Source organism: Apus apus, chromosome 3, assembly GCF_020740795.1.
Source record: "Apus apus isolate bApuApu2 chromosome 3, bApuApu2.pri.cur, whole genome shotgun sequence".
NCBI lineage: Eukaryota > Metazoa > Chordata > Aves > Apodiformes > Apodidae > Apus > Apus apus.
Genome location: NC_067284.1, coordinates 82,305,317 through 82,323,747, shown reverse-complemented (window position 1 = coordinate 82,323,747; position 18,431 = coordinate 82,305,317). Strand labels below are relative to the sequence as shown.

The 18,431-nt window shown below is 35.1% G+C and overlaps 1 protein-coding gene across 8 annotated transcripts in view; it reads left to right on the top strand.

Annotated features, from left to right (window-relative positions):
* Positions 1-18,431, top strand: part of SDCCAG8 (SHH signaling and ciliogenesis regulator SDCCAG8) — a 109,361-nt gene that overhangs the window by 8,662 nt on the left and 82,268 nt on the right. For 6 of the 8 annotated variants that reach the window (XR_007889172.1, XM_051616210.1, XM_051616215.1 and 3 more), the window contains 8 exons: positions 3,021-3,134; positions 3,531-3,656; positions 3,952-4,089; positions 5,425-5,489; positions 7,629-7,817; positions 10,603-10,741; positions 13,676-13,828; positions 16,014-16,148. Coding sequence is in view for 7 of the 8 variants with exons in the window: in XM_051616210.1 (XP_051472170.1) it covers positions 3,021-3,134; positions 3,531-3,656; positions 3,952-4,089; positions 5,425-5,489; positions 7,629-7,817; positions 10,603-10,741; positions 13,676-13,828; positions 16,014-16,148 (1,059 nt within the window). In the remaining variant the exon portion in view is untranslated. Of the gene's footprint in view, positions 1-1,279; positions 1,339-3,020; positions 3,135-3,530; positions 3,657-3,951; positions 4,090-5,424; positions 5,490-7,628; positions 7,818-10,602; positions 10,742-13,675; positions 13,829-16,013; positions 16,149-18,431 lie in introns of those variants that run through there. The other 2 variants (XM_051616216.1, XM_051616211.1) reach the window with 2 other exon arrangements.

The following is an 18,431-nucleotide window of genomic DNA, read 5'->3' as shown; positions in this document are numbered from 1 at the left end:
TACCTCATCACCTGAGGTCAAGGCGCAGCAAGATGGCTTCAAACAACTGCAGTTCTGATGCCGCATCTTAGGTGTGGCATCGCATTCAGCCTGATTTCCTGACACTGTTGAAATAGGTTGAGTTCCTGTGACTGATTCCAGTTGTTTCTTGCCATTTTACAGGACAACAAATTTAAGGCTGCCAAGCAGGAGTGTCTATGATTCTGGGGTTTACAGTTTTGCAATTTGAGGCATTCTGGAAAAGTTCAGGGTGGGCCAAATTGTTTGGGATGTTTGCAGAACTATTTGTTACTGTGTAGAATGCTGGCCTCTAAAGCTGTCAAAGCAGTTATATTTTATAAACCTTTGTGTTTATGTGGTAAATCTTTCAATATTAAGAATGCAAAGCTGAATAACATTTTTGAGACTTGAGTATGTTTTGTAATTCATACTGATCAGATGTGTGTCTTAGTTCTGATTTTATATTTTCCCTACTTGCAGTATATGCCTCCCCTGACCTCTGTTCTTTCACCCTGTAATACATTATTTTACCAGAATATTAATGGAAAAATTCCAAATTATTTTACAATTACTAGTTAACAATTATGTAGTAAAAAAGATGAAAATAAATAAATCATAAATGGTCTACCAGGTATTTGCCCTATGAAAGGACAGGTAGAGGTTTCTAAATAAAGAAATACCGTGGTGACACTGCAGAGAGTTACTAAGTTGTGTTATGAAGTCCTTTGTTCTTTTCTCTGTTGATAAAATATACAATGTATTCTTTTCCTTTGAATGAAACCCCTTATTTAGCACTCTTGTATACATTACACCAGTGTTTCTCAAGTTTCTCAGGTTAAACATTAGCACTGTTTTTCAGTGAAAAATAATTTTAATAGAAACAGTTTTTTCACCTCTTCAAATTCTGGAGTGGTGTAATCTTTTCAGGGAAGCATCTGGAAGTCTCAGCGGCAAGGTTAGGGTTAAGGTTATACGTTTAGAAGAGAGGGTGAGCCAGAGGAACAGAATGATGAGTTACAAATATTATTGGCATCATATTATATGAGTGTGATTAATTTTTTAAAGCTTTATGAAGTTCTTAAGGTTAAGAGAATTTAAAGCAAGGTGAATTCTGAGTCAATAGAACACAGAACTTACGTGCACTGAGCCGGGTGGAATACGTTGCAAATTTGGAATTCCTTCTCTAAATGTTTTTCAGGATGGCTCAGAAAACCCTCCATTTGTCTCTGCAATAGTAGTTTTAGATTTCTTGAGTCCCCCCTTTAATATGGACACTACTTATATTTGGTATAATTTGACATGAAGGCTTTTGTTAATGGGAACCTTCTCCTCTCCCTGGTTAGTGATTTTATCTTTACCTTTAAAGTGAATCTTAATACCTTGTTGAGGGAAATAAAAGTCAGTAATTGTAGATAACTAGTAGATGTAGTAGCTAGCCATTAGTAACTTGCTAGAGGTTTTTGTTTGTTTGGGGTTTTTTGGGGGTTGTTTTGTTGTTGTTGTTGTTGTTTGTTGTTTTTTTTTAATGGGGAATATTTCAAAAGTAATATTTCAAAACAAAGATGTAGGTTTCTGAATCTTTTAGGAGATTCAGGAGGTTTAGGAGTCCAGCTGTTCAGTTAGTTCCTGAAAATGAGTTCTGTGATAAGACTTCAAGTATATCTGAGAAATACATAAAGGAATATTTTTTAATAAAAAGGTGTGTTTCTGACCTGGGATCACAAATGTTAGAATTGTATCAGTTTCAAAACTAGTTAGGGATCTGTTTGAAGATGTTTTTTTCATCCAGAATAGTGAACCAATGCTAGAATTTTTTTTTTTAAAAACTACAAAACAAACAAAACAACAATATTGTGGCTTGCATCAATATACTTTCTTTTATCTTCAGGAATTATAATAGTTCATATATGTCAACTAATATTAGACTGTGTTTAGTTCTTTGAGTGGATGTAATAGTGGACTAACAAACTAAGGTAGTAAAATAATATTGAAATGAATGAAGAAGATGAGTGAGGGCCTGACAGTAGCTGATTTTTTTAAATTGGAAAGTAGAAGCTCCATTAAATATTTTTTCATTATTTAAGGGCAGTTTCATTGCAAAATAACATAATTGAGCTCAATGCTGTTACTCCATTGAAATTATTTTAAAGTTTGTTATACTTCATTAGAACTAAATAAATTATTATACTAGAAAATATTTCTTATATTGACTCTAAGTCCTTTTTGTTAGACTGGCAAGCACTGTTTGCTAATAAAATCAGAAAGGTAGTTTTCAGGAAAATATAATTTTAAAAGAACATTTTTTATCTGTATTATGATTGCTGTAAAGTTACTGTGATTTTATGTTTCACATTTTGTAAAAAGCTTAATACCTGTTTAAATCTTACTGAGCAAGGCAGAGGTGTAGTTGTTTCTCTTCAATGGGCAAGTATTCCCTTCAGTACATTCTTTAACTAGTTATTTGTGAGTCTATCAAAATTTTTTCCCATTTATAGGGTCTTCAGAAAGGATTTTTAGAGTGGTCTTTTAAAATACCAATAATCAAGTTCTTTGATAAACATAGTATCAATTCCAAATATTCTTTGTTTCTATGGAGATATTAAAATTGCTGACACTTGTGTTTCTGTAGCAATGGTTAATGAACATTTAGAGGAGTTGCCTTTGCACATCCACAACTCATTAAAATTCTAGAGATCTTTATATTCATTTCAAAGAGAATAAAATACTCATACGTTTGCCTAAAATGGGTGATACATTTAAATAGCAGCATGAATTTCATGTATGAGTTGGTTCTATGTTTTAATCATGCTTTATAGATGTGTTTAATCAAGCAGCTGTACATTTTGACAGAAGTGACATTTACTTTTTTATATTGAAGAATTTAACTTATTGTTTCTCCCTCACGACCTAGTACTTGGTAAGTTTTTACTATGTACACTAGTATTCTGTGTGCACACAAAACCTTATTGCAATCAATTGAAAACTGGAAAATAACACATCCTATTCTTTACTTCTGACAGAAACTCCCAGAAGCTGCAACTGGAGACATACCAGCCCTTTCTGATCTCATTCCTATAATCAATGACCAGTCACAGTACATTAACCATTTAGAAGCAGAAGTGAAGTTTTGTAAGGTATTAAACAACATACTTGCCTACTAAAACCCTGGTCCCCTAAATATGAAGGAATTGCTTTAAAGACAGCTTGTACTTAGTCTTGAGATTTGTTGTTGTAATGACCAAAACTGAACCAAACACTCAGAAGATACTGAGCCTTTCTATGTGTCTTGGTGCCTGTGTTTAAGGGTCTTTGTAGATGTTTTTACATTACATCACAAATTATTTTTTTAAACAAGTTTTATGGAAATTCAAGATAAAAGAATAGGAAATCTGTCTTTTGAGTATTCTTATTGTCTCTAAAAGGGTTAAAATAGTTGAGAATGTTAATCCAGACTTCTGGTCTCAAGTTCTATTTAAATGTTGATAGCCATCTCAGGGAGTCTTTTACAATATGGTTTCTGTATCCTATAGGAGGAATTAGCTAGGATGAAAGAACAAGTACAGGTAGTTGTAACTGAAAATGAGGAACTCCATCAGAGACTGAAATTCTTAACTGCAGAATATACATTGAGAGAACAGACTCTTCTAGATGCCTCAGTAAGTTCGTGTTTTTCTGTTATTTTAATCAGTTTCAGAGACCTGATTCTTTTTAAGGAAGGCTATATAACTGGTTTTCTGTAAACTGAATTTTAGTCAAAATTTAGTGAGAGTTTGTAACCATAAATTTATGTGGATAACATGATTATCATAGGCTGCCAACCTAACTGACTTGTTTATTGGTTCTTATATTCTACTGTAATGAAAATTATAAAATGCAATTCTTACATAATTAACATTTTTTTGAAAAAACAGCCTGCATAATTCTAACTGAAGCATTAATCATTTTTTTTAGGCAAATACTCAGAACTCCTGGCCTATAGGGGGCAATGACAGCATGCATCAGCCTGTCACCTCATCACCAGCACGCAACAAAGATCAGGCTTTTGTTACTGCAACTGTTGGAGAAATAGAAAAGTGGAATGTAGAACTGGTTGGTATTAACTTTCATACCTTTGTAAAACCTTTTGGTTCTCTATTGTTGGTGCAGTTCTGAGGATTAATTTTGTAACAGACGTACAGGAGTTTTCGTTGACTGAACCTTAGTCTGAGGTCTCTAAAACCTCATCTTCTTGTTATATCCTAATTAATATTAGTATCCAGTTACACACAGATGGCAAGTTGTATCTGCAGATGTTGACTTCCCATATGTAAGTCTTGTTTTAACCGTGTCCTGTCAGTGATGGCTCTGGAGTTTTTTAGCAGTAACACAGTGCATAAGCAGGTGGGAACTAGCTGGTTTAATTTAGGTAGCCCTCCAGGCAAGCTTTTCTGTGATGAGTCTTTCTGCTCCTTGAGCAGGCTTGGGAATGTACAAAAAGTAGCTTTGTGAAGTCTGTTTTCCTGAAGCTGAAATACACATTTTGTGCTTTTAGAGATACAGAGGAGCCCTAGTGGTTCAGAGATTATGTCCCTATCCTTTATTTTTAGGTTGGGAACATGATCTTAATTTTTTTGTCCAAATTAATGGACTAGCATTGCTATCTTTTGGGAAAAACATGATTAACTGAAAGCTTTGATGTTTTTTTATCCATGTGCTTATATGTGCTGTGGAATTTAGAGGATGCTTTAAGACTTCAAGATAATGATATACATTTTTTAAATTTTTTCCCAATAAAGTATTTATGTTGGTCTGATGCATCATCTAGAGCTCAAAATGTCTTTGGTGAATCCAAGTACCTGTAGTTGTTTGAAAACTAATTTTTAAAGTAATTGCACTTTTACTTCCTGTGCCATATTTAATGCAAGAGAGTCATATTGATCATGAATTCTTTTAAAATGACATAGTAAGCTAATTTTCTGGTGCTTTATCTGGTTTGTTACCACAATTGTTCTTAACATAGGTGTGATTGTCTTATATATGTAGTTCTTCACCTGTGAGTAAGAATAACTTGCTATATTAAATATAAGTAGCCTGTCTACTTAAAGTTCTTCAGAATTCCTCTTATTTCTGCTGACCTGTTGGAGATTAAGAGCAAACTTTGGACAAGATCATCAATTTGTGTAAATCATTGTAGAGGGCTGCACTTGGAACTGAAGCAATTTAGCATGTGAGGATCTGGCAAAGTGTATAGAAATAAGGAAATTGGAAGGTTGTTCATTTTATAGACTTCTACAAGTGTGAAATATTTAGATTTGACACTAGTGTTTCAACCAGTTTATATCTTCAGGGAAGAGGAATGAATGTGGCTAGTGTCTAGATTTATTTGTAAAGACAATCTTACGAAGAAAGCAAAAGACACTTTTTTTTTTTTCCTCCCATCTTAAGGAGAAACTGAAGCTTATTTATCAAGAAAAAGTCAACATCCTTCATGATCAAATACAGTCCCTAAGGTAAAGTAATTTTTTTTTTTCCTTACAATTATTATTAATGCATCGCTTCATAACAACATGAATCACTCTTAATTTGAATTTAAGTCAGAGAATGTCTGAATGTCATGTTTTCTGATAATGTCCCTGAAAGCTGGTTTTATGTGAAGTTTTCTAGAATATAAATGTAGCTAAATGGAAGGTACTGCTGCTGTTTAGCAACATTAGCAATGTATAAATTTGCTAAATTCAGTTTAATTATTGTTTTTATATAAATTGTAATTTGATATAAAATGTCTTTATTCTTTTTACCCTTTCTCTTTATAGAAACATCATGTCTGTTAAGGTAGATGAATCAAAGAAAAAAAGAGAAATTAAATTTTAACTTGTGTGAACTCTCCCATCGTTAGCTTTCTTCTACTAATATTGTATATCATAAGTTTTGTAAATCTTAAGTATTGCACTAGTTTAGGCTACAATGATTTTGGAGCAGAAAAACATAGTTTTAGAAGCATGCAGGCAGTGTTTCCAGTCGTGTAACCTGCATATCTTTAAACACAAAAATACTTAAAAATAAGTCTTCATGTACTTCTCAACATATTAAAGGTCTGAATAGGTAGGAAACTATGGAAAAAAAGAGGTGGAGGCAACCAGTTTACAATTCGGTGTTCTGGAGTAAACTTCCCCCTGTACCACCTGTCTTCATGATAATGCGGCTGAATCTGTTTAATTATGTCTTTCCCCTAAATAAACTGTGGTTTAATGTATTTGAAAACGCTAGACTTTTGTGTGTGTATGAAAAGAATAACTGGTAGGGAGAAGTGCTTAGATATGCCCCCTGCAGTGGTAAAATCTTAAATGTGCAAAGCCAATGGTGCTGGTAGAAGTAAGGAGGATCTTAAATTTCATCTACATAATTTTTTTTAATATTTTTTCCCCACTTGGCTTGAAGTGTTATATATACTCGGAAATAAGTATTGGAGCCTACAATAGTCTGAAAATTTCCTACATTATTCAGCCCTTTGATTTCTCCTAAGGGGGGTGATCTTTCAAACTGTAAGTTCTGCAAAACACTTGAGCATTTGCTGAATTCTAATTAAAGTGAGAAATTATCACGCTTTCAGAGAGACTGTCCTTGTTTTTAACTTTAAGCATGAATTTACATAGGACTCACTGATTTATGTCCAAGATTTCCCAACAATAGGTGTGTTGTATCCTGACTGTCTTAAGGATAAATGCAGAGCAAATTCTGTTCAGGTTATAGAGGATTATATTTAATAGACCAGCTACTAAAATTGGAAGAAGTGCACAGATTTCCCAGATGGAAATAAGCATGCATGCAGTGTATATATCATGTGCACAGTAAATCCAATGCAACCAGAATGTGTCAGACTTACTGTGTGTATGCTGCCCAGATGGCCTGCATAACAAACCAAAAGCTTTGGATTCATTGCATAAATTTGTCACATTGATTTGTGTATGCACAGTGTGCGCTTGTCTGGAACTTCCTGATGTCAGTATTCCTACCACTTACACTCCCCCTGGTCTGACAGATGCTTGACAATTCTGGAGAAAGTTCTTAAGAGCACCTGGTAAAAATTTCATAGACAAGTAAAAATCTTACCCTGTTTTCCTGGCGATGTGGTTGACCTCAAGTTTGTGTGTATCGCTGCATTCAAGTCTGGAGAGAATAGGGGACTTAAAATAAATATTGCGAATATACAGTCAGTTTGAGAGTTGAGAAGAAATATAAATTTAGTTACATTATCAGTAAGAACAACAGAAAAAGTGTTAGGTAGGATATTGAAATATTTATACAGCTAATACTGTTTCTTTTAATGAATCCTTTACTTTCTCAGGCAGTACGTAAGCCTACAAGTTTAATCTAATGATTTTCTGTGTGATGTCACTCTTTTCTAAGTCTATAGAGGGAAGGAACAAATCATTATAATTTTGTTAATCTATTAGTAATTCTGATTTGGTAGTTCAACTTTTATTTCTCTGTGAAAGTCTTTCTTAGCCTACTGAAATGTGTAAAATAATGGTCATTGTGGGGATTCCTACAGTTCTTTTTAGGTTGCATCTGTAGTTATATATTGCATATGCATATAAACTTGTAGAAATATTTGATTGCTCAAGTAATATTTTGTTTGTTCCATCTAGGAAAGACCTTTCAGAATCTCAGAAGACATGCAAAGATTTGGAAGGAAGGCTAAAACACCAGAAATCACTTGTTTCAGCCACAAATTCTAGCCGGGTTGGTGGTCTGTGTCTGAAATGTGCACAACATGAGGCAGTTCTTGTGCAGACTCATTCTAATGTTCACATGCAGACCATTGAGAGGGTAACAAAGTATGTTTTGGGGTATTTACTTTCTGATTGGTTTAATGTAAACAACTATTTTCATATAAGTCTCAATGTGTTGGGTTGCATTCAAAGAGAGATGTGTGCTTACAGAGCAGTGGACTCCCAAGTTGAAGTAAAAATGCTAAAATCAATTGCAGAATATGAGTGTAGATCCCAACCACTTTGAAATCCATAGTAGTTTTGCTACTTTTTTTTAACTAGGAGACAATGTTAGTCATTATCTTGTAGTTAGGATACCTTGGGCTGTCCAGATAATCAGGCTGTTAATAATCTGTTTCCTGTGTATTTTGTACAAACCCTTTGCTCTGTCAGAACAAATATTACGGAAGTCCATATATTTTGATACATTATTTCCTGCAAAAGTTTCTTATCTTTAGTTGAAAGTTTTTCTGGCTTTGCTTTATTTTCCTTACATTTGGGAAACTTTTAGGATACATCAGCAGTGAACTCCTTTTTTTGTCCCTTGAATTTGCTTAATAGGTCAAGTGTTTGGGATAGGATGCGTTGTTCCTCCCTGACTACAATAAGTCAGGGGAAAAAAGATATTTTTAATAAAAAGAAATGAAATAATTTCCTTCAGCTTTTTTAACTGTAGCTTTTATTTAATGATTTTGTTTGGGTTTTTTTTGTTTGTTTGTTTGTTTTAAATCTATAGAGGCTGAACAGAATATATGTGAAACAAAAATACATTTTTTCTTAAGAAGTTCTGCTAATCACTTATGTCATGAGCTGGCAAGGTTATCAGGATGGGCTGTTGCCACTCACTTCCTTGTTGGATAGATTTATTTAATTAAAGGTACCAAGCGGTCTGCATGTGGCAGTCACCTGACAAAGAGGAATGGCCTCTGTGGGACTGTATTTTAGGGTGAATAATTGGGTTACGCTCCCCACCACACCCACAATTTATTCTGACACCAATTTATATTTCACTAATTAACCAGTTTATTAGGGAGGATTTTATTACAATTTAGGGGAGGAAGGTTCAGGCAAGATATATATATACTTACACTATAACACTATTACATACACTAACATTTATGTATCTATATAGATATACACACCCCGTATCCTTGTTACAGAATTCAAAGGAGGGAGGAGGAGGACATGCCCAGTGAATACCTTCCCCTGCGGGGTCGCAGTATGCGTGACTGTATGAACAGGACTGGGATATCTTAATGGGAAGAATAAGACTAATCGCAATGTCTTACCAATCCTGAGATGGTCTAGGATTATGACAAACGCAAGTGACCCTTCCCTGGATACAGGCTTAAATTTCATGTGCCACAGGGAGGAGTTCCAAGCAGGCAGGCGCACAGGAGAGGACAGTAGCAGAATGCGGGCCGGGCCACAAACGGGCAAGAAGCAGGGAAGCTCCACAGACGAAAGACAGGAACCAGAACTGATGAAGAATCCAACAGCAAGCAGGCCAAACCTTGAAAACAAGGCAGAAGCAAGCAGTCAAGAGGCAAAAGGGACGACGGCAGTTGGTCCAGGGCTGATTTTATAGCTCGCTCCATTGTAGTCCAAGGTTTCCAATTGGCTCTTCCGCTGTCTCCTCCAGCTACTATCCAATCAACATCCAAACCTTGCTGCAGTCTCTGAGTGAAAGAGCAACAAGGTTGTGGTTCTCCCACCACAGGGTTCCCACCTTAGTCTCTGTTTCTTCAGCATGGCAGTGTTGTTGTTTAGCCCATGAAGAAGGGAAAGGCCTGGAGCACGAGGAGCAGCCTTTTTGAGCAGGTTAGATCACGGCTCCATGAGGCCTTTAGTTGCTCCAGAGAAGAGAGGGGTACTGGCCATCACAGCTTAGCTTCAAAACTATTGCCCTTTCTACTTGCTCATAATAATGATCAGATAATTTAGCTTTCTCAAAGTTTGTTAAGCAGGTATTTATTGTCGGATATCAGAAGGTTCTTAGGATTTCTGAAGCTTTAGACTGAGCCTGCTGGAGATGAGGTAGTGGGTCAATTAGAAGCAAGAATCCTGAAGGGACATAGTACATACAGTCTGACAAATGGGCATTATCTCTATGCATTAGATGGCTGTTGCCAGGATTTATGTATTTTTCTATTGTCAAGTCCAAGAATTTTCTAGGAAAGTTCTCTGTTGCTGAAAAGTCATGTTTCAAAATCTGCTTCCATAAGAAAAGTAATTATTCATCATAGACACTGTATAAATATGAGCCAACAAATCAATACATTCTCGTAATCTTGTATTATAATGTAACCTCCCTTGACCTGCCGGCCAAACTATTCTTTAATGCACCTCAGGATGGCATTGGCACTCTCGGTAGTGGGGGCACATTGTTGGCTTGTAGTCAGCCTGTTCTTCACGATGACTTACAAATCTTTTCCCCCAGAGCTGCTTTCCAGCAAGTCAACCCCTAACCTGTTCTGAAGCATGGGGCTGTTCTGCAGATGGAGTACTCTATACTTGCCCTTGTTGACAACTTTAGGTTTCTTCCTGCCCAGCTCTCCAACCTATCCTGATCACACTCAATGGCAGCCCGGCACTCTGGTGTATCAACCACTTCTATCGGTTTTGTATCATCAACAAACTTGATAATGATACACTGAATCCCTTCATCCAGGTCATTGAATAGGACTTGACACTGGGCGATACTACTAGTCAAAGGCCTCCAGCTGGACTTAGCCTAATGTTTTCTGTTTGTTAACATTTTATATTTGATCTACCTCTTGGTTGTTGTTGGGTTTTGTTGTTGTTTTGATAGAAGATATATAAGAAATACCTGCTTTTTCTTTATATGCAGAGAAAGAGATGACTTGATGGATGCACTTGTTTCAGTGAGAAGAAACATGAAAGAGATGCAGCAAAGAGAATCTAATGCTTGTGAGCAAGTTAAACAAGCTGTGCAAATGGCAGAAGAGGCCAACTTAGAAAAAACAAAGGTAAATGCATTAAGAAATGGGAGCTTTTCAGTATTTAGATCTACTGCAAAATTTAATTAGTATTCATGTTAGAGGAGAGAATACACACTTAAGGCCTTTGTCACATGTTAATATGATGATGTAGATTTGAAAGGATTGCACTGGGTCACTGTTTCTAACCAGTAACATGAACTCTGTATTTGAGTTCCTTAATTCTCATCAAGGCTGTAGGGTATGTTCTTAGGCCGTGGTTTCAATTCTGACACAGAGTCTTAGCTAGGTGATAGAAATAGAATGGTAGAATTTTAAAAGGCGTTTATGACACATAGGAGGATATTTCTCATGTCACATTTCTAAGCTACTCTGGAAAGAATGTTTAAAATGCTTAAAACCAACTTTTTTTTTGCCTCAGATGTGTGCAGTGCATTTTTGCTCATCAGCTAACAGAACTTGAAAATGAAAGGTCGGTTTAATGCTACCTACAGGAGGTTTTTGGTGCTACATAAATAATAACGATAATGATAATGATAAACCAATTTTGATCTAATGATTTTGTTAGCTCTAGTTACTGTATGCAAACAACCGATACCGAACTAAATTATTTTCTTGATATTTAGTGACATCTACTGTATTATTAGTGAATTACTGTGGAATTGAGAGGGGTTTTTTTTAAATTGAATGCTGTTGGTTTTTATTATGAACCAGATTTGTATAATTTTTTGTTTGATCAAATTGGCATTATTCATCCAATGCTGTAAGAGGGGGTGTGTGTGTCTGTGTGTGTATAGGATCTTAGCTGGAAACAGTGGGAAAATGTTTTATGAGAGGTGGCAATCCTATGTACTTGTTAAATTTAGCTTCAGAGTATTACAGCTGCTTATTTTTATTGAACGAAGAGAGAAAGAATCCTGAGCCCACTGTTTACTTGTCACATCCTGTCCATAAGTGTTTAAGTTGCTTACTTGCTTTTTTTTTTTTGAGGTGGGTTCTACAGTTGTCTGATAGAGATGTTATGTGCTTATTGCACAAAATACTTCCCCCTCTGTGCAATAAAATGAAGTTATCTGATCTCCCTCTTTTTAATTTGCTGTTGGAAATACTTATTTTAATATTTTAAAATAAAATCCTTTTAAATTTTTATTCAGGGTAGCTCACATTAGAAATGTGGCCTAAGAACTTGGTAAGAACTTAGTAGAACCTTTAAAAAAATGGGTCTTCATACCTATACTATTTCTGCCACTTAGAGAAAGCAGCTCTGTTGGGATAGTACTGGCCACCCATTTACACATGAAGTGCTACCCTTACACCAGACTGAGTAGCAGTCTGTTTTTTCCATGCTTGAAAACTGTTGTAATATGAAGGAACAGGAAGAAATCTTTTACTTAGGCTGAATTAATTTAGCATTTTTACATGTATTGGTGTTTATCTTGGTAGGTGCAAACCGTAATGTATTTTTGCAGTCCTCTTCAACTCGAAAGGTGAAATGCCTTTTTTCTTGTCTTTTGCTTGTCTTTTCACTTTTTGGCCTCTTGCCTATTGGATAGAGCAAGGAGGAGATCTGCTGAGGTTTGCTTCCATAGTTGAAGCAAATCCTTGAGTGTATGTTCAACATAAAGGTCATAGAAGAGTAATTGTTTGAACTGTTCCTTATGTAGCCAAAACAATGGAGCTAACAAAATACACATTTCTTCTTGCAACTTATTTCTTCTAGAATTGAATTTTTTTACCTGTCTACTGAACTACAGCAGTCTTATGCAGACAATTGTTTGCTTATGCTGATGTTAAATTCCTACAGAAAAGGATTCAAGACAGCAACAAAGGGTTTCCCTCACCAAAACAGACTTGTGATAGGGAAGAAACCCTGAGGAGGATCCTGCAAAATTGACATAAATTAATCAAAATTGTTAGGGCATTCTCTAAAAATTATGGTTTAATTTGCTTCCCTCATGAACAGCCCAACACCAAGGAAATTGCATATAGGGGACTGACTTTGACTCAAAGAAAAATAAGCACTTAAGAAACCCACTAATTTGGAAATAAAAGATAGTAAGGTAGGATTCCTAAAAGGATGTTACTTTAGCTTCCTAGAAATAGGATATCCTGAGTATCAGTGAAATGATGAAATGAAACCTAGTTTACTTATGGGCTGGCAGGCAGCCTTTAGGGTGCATTGACTACTTCAATGTACTAATGGAGTAGTGTATTTCTGATTTAAACTAACTTAACTCTCCTATCCCTTTGGCAGGGATACATCAGCATATTTTTATTCCTAGCTTTTTCAGAAGATAGTGTCTACTGTGCTTCTTGCCTATGAACTTACATTTCTTCTATTTTGATAAAAAACAAATCTATAACCTGTGTTGTAGCACTTCAAATTAAGCAGGGCACTTACCAGTGTTTTGTAAAATTAATCTTCTTTATTTGACAAACCTGAAATTAAAATAAATAAATAGCTTCTTTTTATCTTATATCTTACAAGTTTCTTCTTCACCTTCTGCACTCAGCAGTTCACTTCAGGGAGAAAACAAGTAGAAGTGCATACATTATTTGTCTTTTAGCTATGCAGCTACACAGTAATCACAGTGGTTGCAAGGAGTCAAATATTACAGTCTGATTCTAGTGATGTACATTCATTAATTTTAAATGCAGGGAAAATAATAGTCTTCATTTTAGAAGAACAGCTACACATTTGGAAAATATACCCTGAAAAATATGTCTATCTTTGCCATAACTTTTAAAATCTAATAGATTTATAAATTATAGTAGGGCGTGTATATGTATATAAATTTCTATGTATGTTTCCAACTTTTAGTCATAGTCTAGATGTTAACACAGTATTGTATGTAAAAATATTATAGTTATGTGAAAAATTAAAATATGTCCTTTCAAACAGTAAATTGGTTTCTCTAAAGGGGTTAAAATTTTAGATTCTTCAACTTTTTTTTTTTTTTTTAGGCTCTAGTCCAGTGTGAGCAGCTGAAAAGTGAGATGGAACGGCAGAAGAATTGTTTTGAAAGGGAGTTAGCTGCCCAGCAAAGTAAAAGGGCTGATGAAAAAGAAGCACTGCGGGAGGAAATGAAGAAGGAAAGGGAGGACTTGGTAGCAATGGTATGAGTTGTTTTTTTTTTCTATTTGTGTGTAAACTTCTAAACTTTGTTTTTCATTTTGTTTCAGTTTTGGATTTTAGATCTTAGTAAATAACTTCTACTAATGCCTTAAAGCAATGGTGGTAAATAAGTGATCCTTTTAGTCTGAAAAACTGGCTTTTATGCAACGTCACTAGATACATACAATTATTACTATTTTGGTTCCTAAGTCAAGCTTTCAGAAGTTAGCACATAGCAATTTTAAGATTATCTGTTACTTTGATCTTACATATATGTATATATTAATGTTACAATAGCATAATTGCATTACCATATGATATTTTTCAGAGTGATCGTATATACTTAATTTGCCCACCTGCAGAAATGACTTGGAATCTCTTTTCTCACATTTACTAATGTTTATAAACTTTGAGAGAGACTCTGCCTCATCAGTTATTCTGTGACTATTACAAAAGGTCCTTGATAACCTTGTTTTAGACTTTTGGGTGCTAATGTAATCTGAGTATAAAACAAGGATTTTCTGCCCAATACAATCTACAGAGAAAACCTCATGCTAACAGCAGTAAGCCTGTGAGGCATTTGGAGAAAGAAATTAAAAGAAGAGCAGAGAGAGATATGCTCCATGAATTAGTAGTTTTTATGCTTGTTTGATGTGCAACCTCCAACCATTTTCTGGTGGAGGTTTGGAAACAGTTCCTCTTCCAGTTGTTGGCATTTTCCATATTTTTTAGCTCCTTTTAGAAATAAGCCGTGCAGTTTATAAAATCTGGAGAGCACAGACTAAACTGGATAAACTATTTAAATGTTTTAAAAAGAGGAGGTTGTTTAGTAGTGTTGTTGCTTGGGAAATGGCTGGACAGCTACTTACATAGACAGGGTGATATGGCTGTGTTTCTGGTATTATGAGATAATGGAGTAATGTTCTGAAGCTGCTACAGGAAGTCAAAACCTTTGATTCCAATTCCAAATATTAAAACAGCAATTAATCACAGTGATAGGGGCTAAGTGATCATTAAGCAACTGAACTTTTGTAAATGGTCATCAGAAATCTGTTGCTAGGGCAAACTGAAATAAAAAAAAATAATCTCACACTGGAAACAGTGAGACATTATTAAGCAATTTCTCGGTTTAGTCCTTGCTGTCTATTGGGAGTTAGCCCTCTTACACATTTGGTTGTTTAGTCACAGATTTGCTTTAGAGGAGAGTATGCACTCCAAAATACAGCTTATTAGACAAGCATTGTGTACCTTTTTTTTTTAGTAGAATTCACTCCTTCATGTCAGCACAGTACTTTGTATTCCATCAATCTATATGCGTGATTTATACCTGTGTAAGATTAATTACTTTTACGTTTCAGGATTATGAGATGGTAGAAATGGTATACTGTGCATCAAGTCAACCTCCAGATGAATATTTTATCACTTTATCAAGTGATTTTTTTGAAGGGGAGAATTGGCATGATTCATAAATCAGGTGGATGTATCAGTGAAAAATAGTTATGAATATATAATCTACTAGGTTTTGCTTTGAATTCCTGTAAATTAACCTAGAACTGTCAGACACCATTATTTCCACTTATATTAGTAAGCTTCAGGGCTAAATAGCTGAAGAGTCACTGTCTCTGTTTTATTGTTTCTTTCTTTTTTCTACAATTCATCTCAATTTGAAGTACATTAACATTTTTAACATACTATTTCTATACATTTTTGTACATCATGCTTTGATCTGTAGTGCTGAAGTGTTTTCTGAACTTGAAAATTAAATTAAGATCAATGACATTTTCTTTAGCTGGAGGAACATTAGTTGGTTTCAATCAATCTATATAAGGATGGATAAGAAGGTATTAAATATTACTCTTACAGTTGGAAGGCTGATGCAACTAGCTGCTACTGACACTTTGTCCATACTTAAAACTCCTGGAGACAAGTCTGATTGAAAAGTTTCAGAAAACCTACTGTATGACAAATTAATTCAAAATAATTAACCTATTGTTAACATAAGTTAGCCTTACCCCAATATTATTTGTTTTATTACATATTTTTATTTTATATATTAAAATTTGTATTATATTTTTAATAATATGTATTCGGGGCTATATGCAGTTGCTTTCAAGGAGAAGGTCCCACAAGATTTAAATTTGTCGTTTGTCAAATCGTGTCATTACAGTGTTCTTGGATTTCTTGCAGGTAATGGCCGTGTCTGAGAAAGTGGCCATGTCAGAGGCACAGATAGGGAGAATTACAAGGGAAAAGAACTCTCTACTTAATCAGTTAGAAGAATCACAACAGCAGCTTGCATCTCATGAAACAGAGATGAATAAGGTAGGCACATGTGTAAATGGGTATTGAACTTGAGTTTTCTTATCATAACCTGAAAGATGAGAGGATTTTTCTTCTGTATTTTCCTCTGTATTGGTAAAGAATGTGTGATAGATACAAACTTCATCTGAATATCCCAGTGATGCAGTTTTACAAGTAAAAATGTAAATTTTTCAGTCTGCCAAGTCACCATATGATGCAAAAGTTTACCTTTCTACTTTGCGGATTATGCACATCACTACTTGAATCTGCAATCCAGTGTGTTTCATTAAAAATAGCATTTGGTGTGAATGAGACAACATAGTATTCAACTTTGTTCTGTAATTGCTACTTCTGGGATATGCAGTGTTAAATTAAAGGGAGCTGGATCAAATCACTATTTTTCAAGTACTTTCCTGTAGACTTTGTATGTGGTGTACTGCTTGATATATTAATATTGATGATATGCATTTTACAGAGAGATCTTTCTTCCTGTTAAAAATTATAGCTCAGCATCTATCTGTGAGTGTATCATATCTGGGTGCTTTATTTTGCACATATTTCTCAATCTATTAGATCCTTAATGTGGATCATAGCATGAGAATGAAAAAACAGTTGATATCTAAAATGTATGCTGGGCCATGACACTTCAACAAAGTGTTTATTAGCTTTGTTTCTTCATTCCTTTGTTACAAAAGTAACTTCATGAAGGTGAGTGGATGCTAAATTTCTATTGAATAGACAATATGAGAATTAAAATTTGTTACAGCCTCTTGAAATGTCTATATACCTTACCAATGATCCTAGGGCTAGTCCTACCTTCCCAGTTGTTAATGACAAGGTTTTGGGGAGCAATTAGTTCTTTAGGTGTCCAGAGACTTATGAAGAGGTTTCCATCAATTCCTGTGTTCCTTTCATGCTTGTGCTGGTAGACTTAGGTAAAAATATTGTAGCAGAAAATTCTTTATCAAAAAGTCATTCAAACTTATTAGAAAATTTAATGAAAATTCAGCTGAAAGACAAATGAGGGAGCATTTTAAGAATGTTAAAGTGGCTTGATTTACCATTTGTAAAACACGTTTCTTGTTGTTCAGACTGGATTTACAGGTGGCTAGCATCACTAACATGAGCAGGGAGGTGGGGAAGGAGGTAGCAGGTATAAATTTTGAAGCAATCTCTCAAGAGGGGGACACTGGGGTTCCAATTCCTGCTTTAGTTAATGCTAATCCACACAAAGTTGAATAGTTGGCCACCTTGCAATAGTCTACATTGTTTTTTTATTGCACTGTCCTGGGAGAGACTGAAAAACTGCATTTATGTCCTGTTCTGGACTGAGAAGTCTCAAACATTTTGGAGAAAGGTCCTGACCATTGAGCTTTCGGGGCTGTCTGTATCACTCTGACCCTTTTCCTTGGCTGTGAAAGTGACATCTATGTCTGCTTGTGAATCTGACTCCTTGTTTCAAAACTTGGTTTGCCATTCTTAAAAAGAGCAAGTAGCAACATTTTTCCTTTCAAGTTTTATCTGAAGGATTTTTTCTTCATTCACCAGAAGTCAGGGAAAAAAGTTGGGAGTGAGAATCTTTTTCCTTCATTCTGTACTACGAGAAGGCTGAAAAATCCATTATTAGCACAGCACCATCTGCTGATTCTTCTGCATTATTCACTTTCTATGATGTATGGGGGAGCTGAAGGCAAGAATGGCTGTATGTTTTTAATTTTGCTTGGAGGAAGTGACATATCACACTTTATGACATACTTCATTTAAAGGAAGGAGGACATGGAAAGGCAGGGTTTGCAATCTATGCAGTTGCATCCTAGAATTTTTTTTAGTTGTGTATTATGTTTGTTTATTAAGGAAAAAAAATGCTTTAGAAATTGACCATTCTTCAGAGCATTTGCTACCTTGTGTTATTTGCAATAGGGCAAAATTCACAAGTGATGCTGCTTACTGTACCTTTTTTTTAGGAAGAAAAAAAAGTACTGAGGAGGTTTGAAACTGAAAAACTAATTAATTTGGGTTGTAAATTGTGTGTGAGTAGATTGTTGAGAAGCAAAAAGGATTATTGAAGCAAATGAAAAACATGAGGTTTTAGGAAGCAAGTCTGATGAAAAGAATGTAAGTGGGGAAGAGGAGCAGAGTGAGTTGGAAAGAAAGTTCTCTAAGAGTAGCTGTGAGTAAACACATTTGTGTTCTTATTAGGGAATGTGCATGTATTTGTTTGGTTAATTATGGTGAAATAAACAAGCATTAATTGGCGGTGATTGTACAGGATAAGGATAAAAAGAGGACAGCTTGTCCACTATC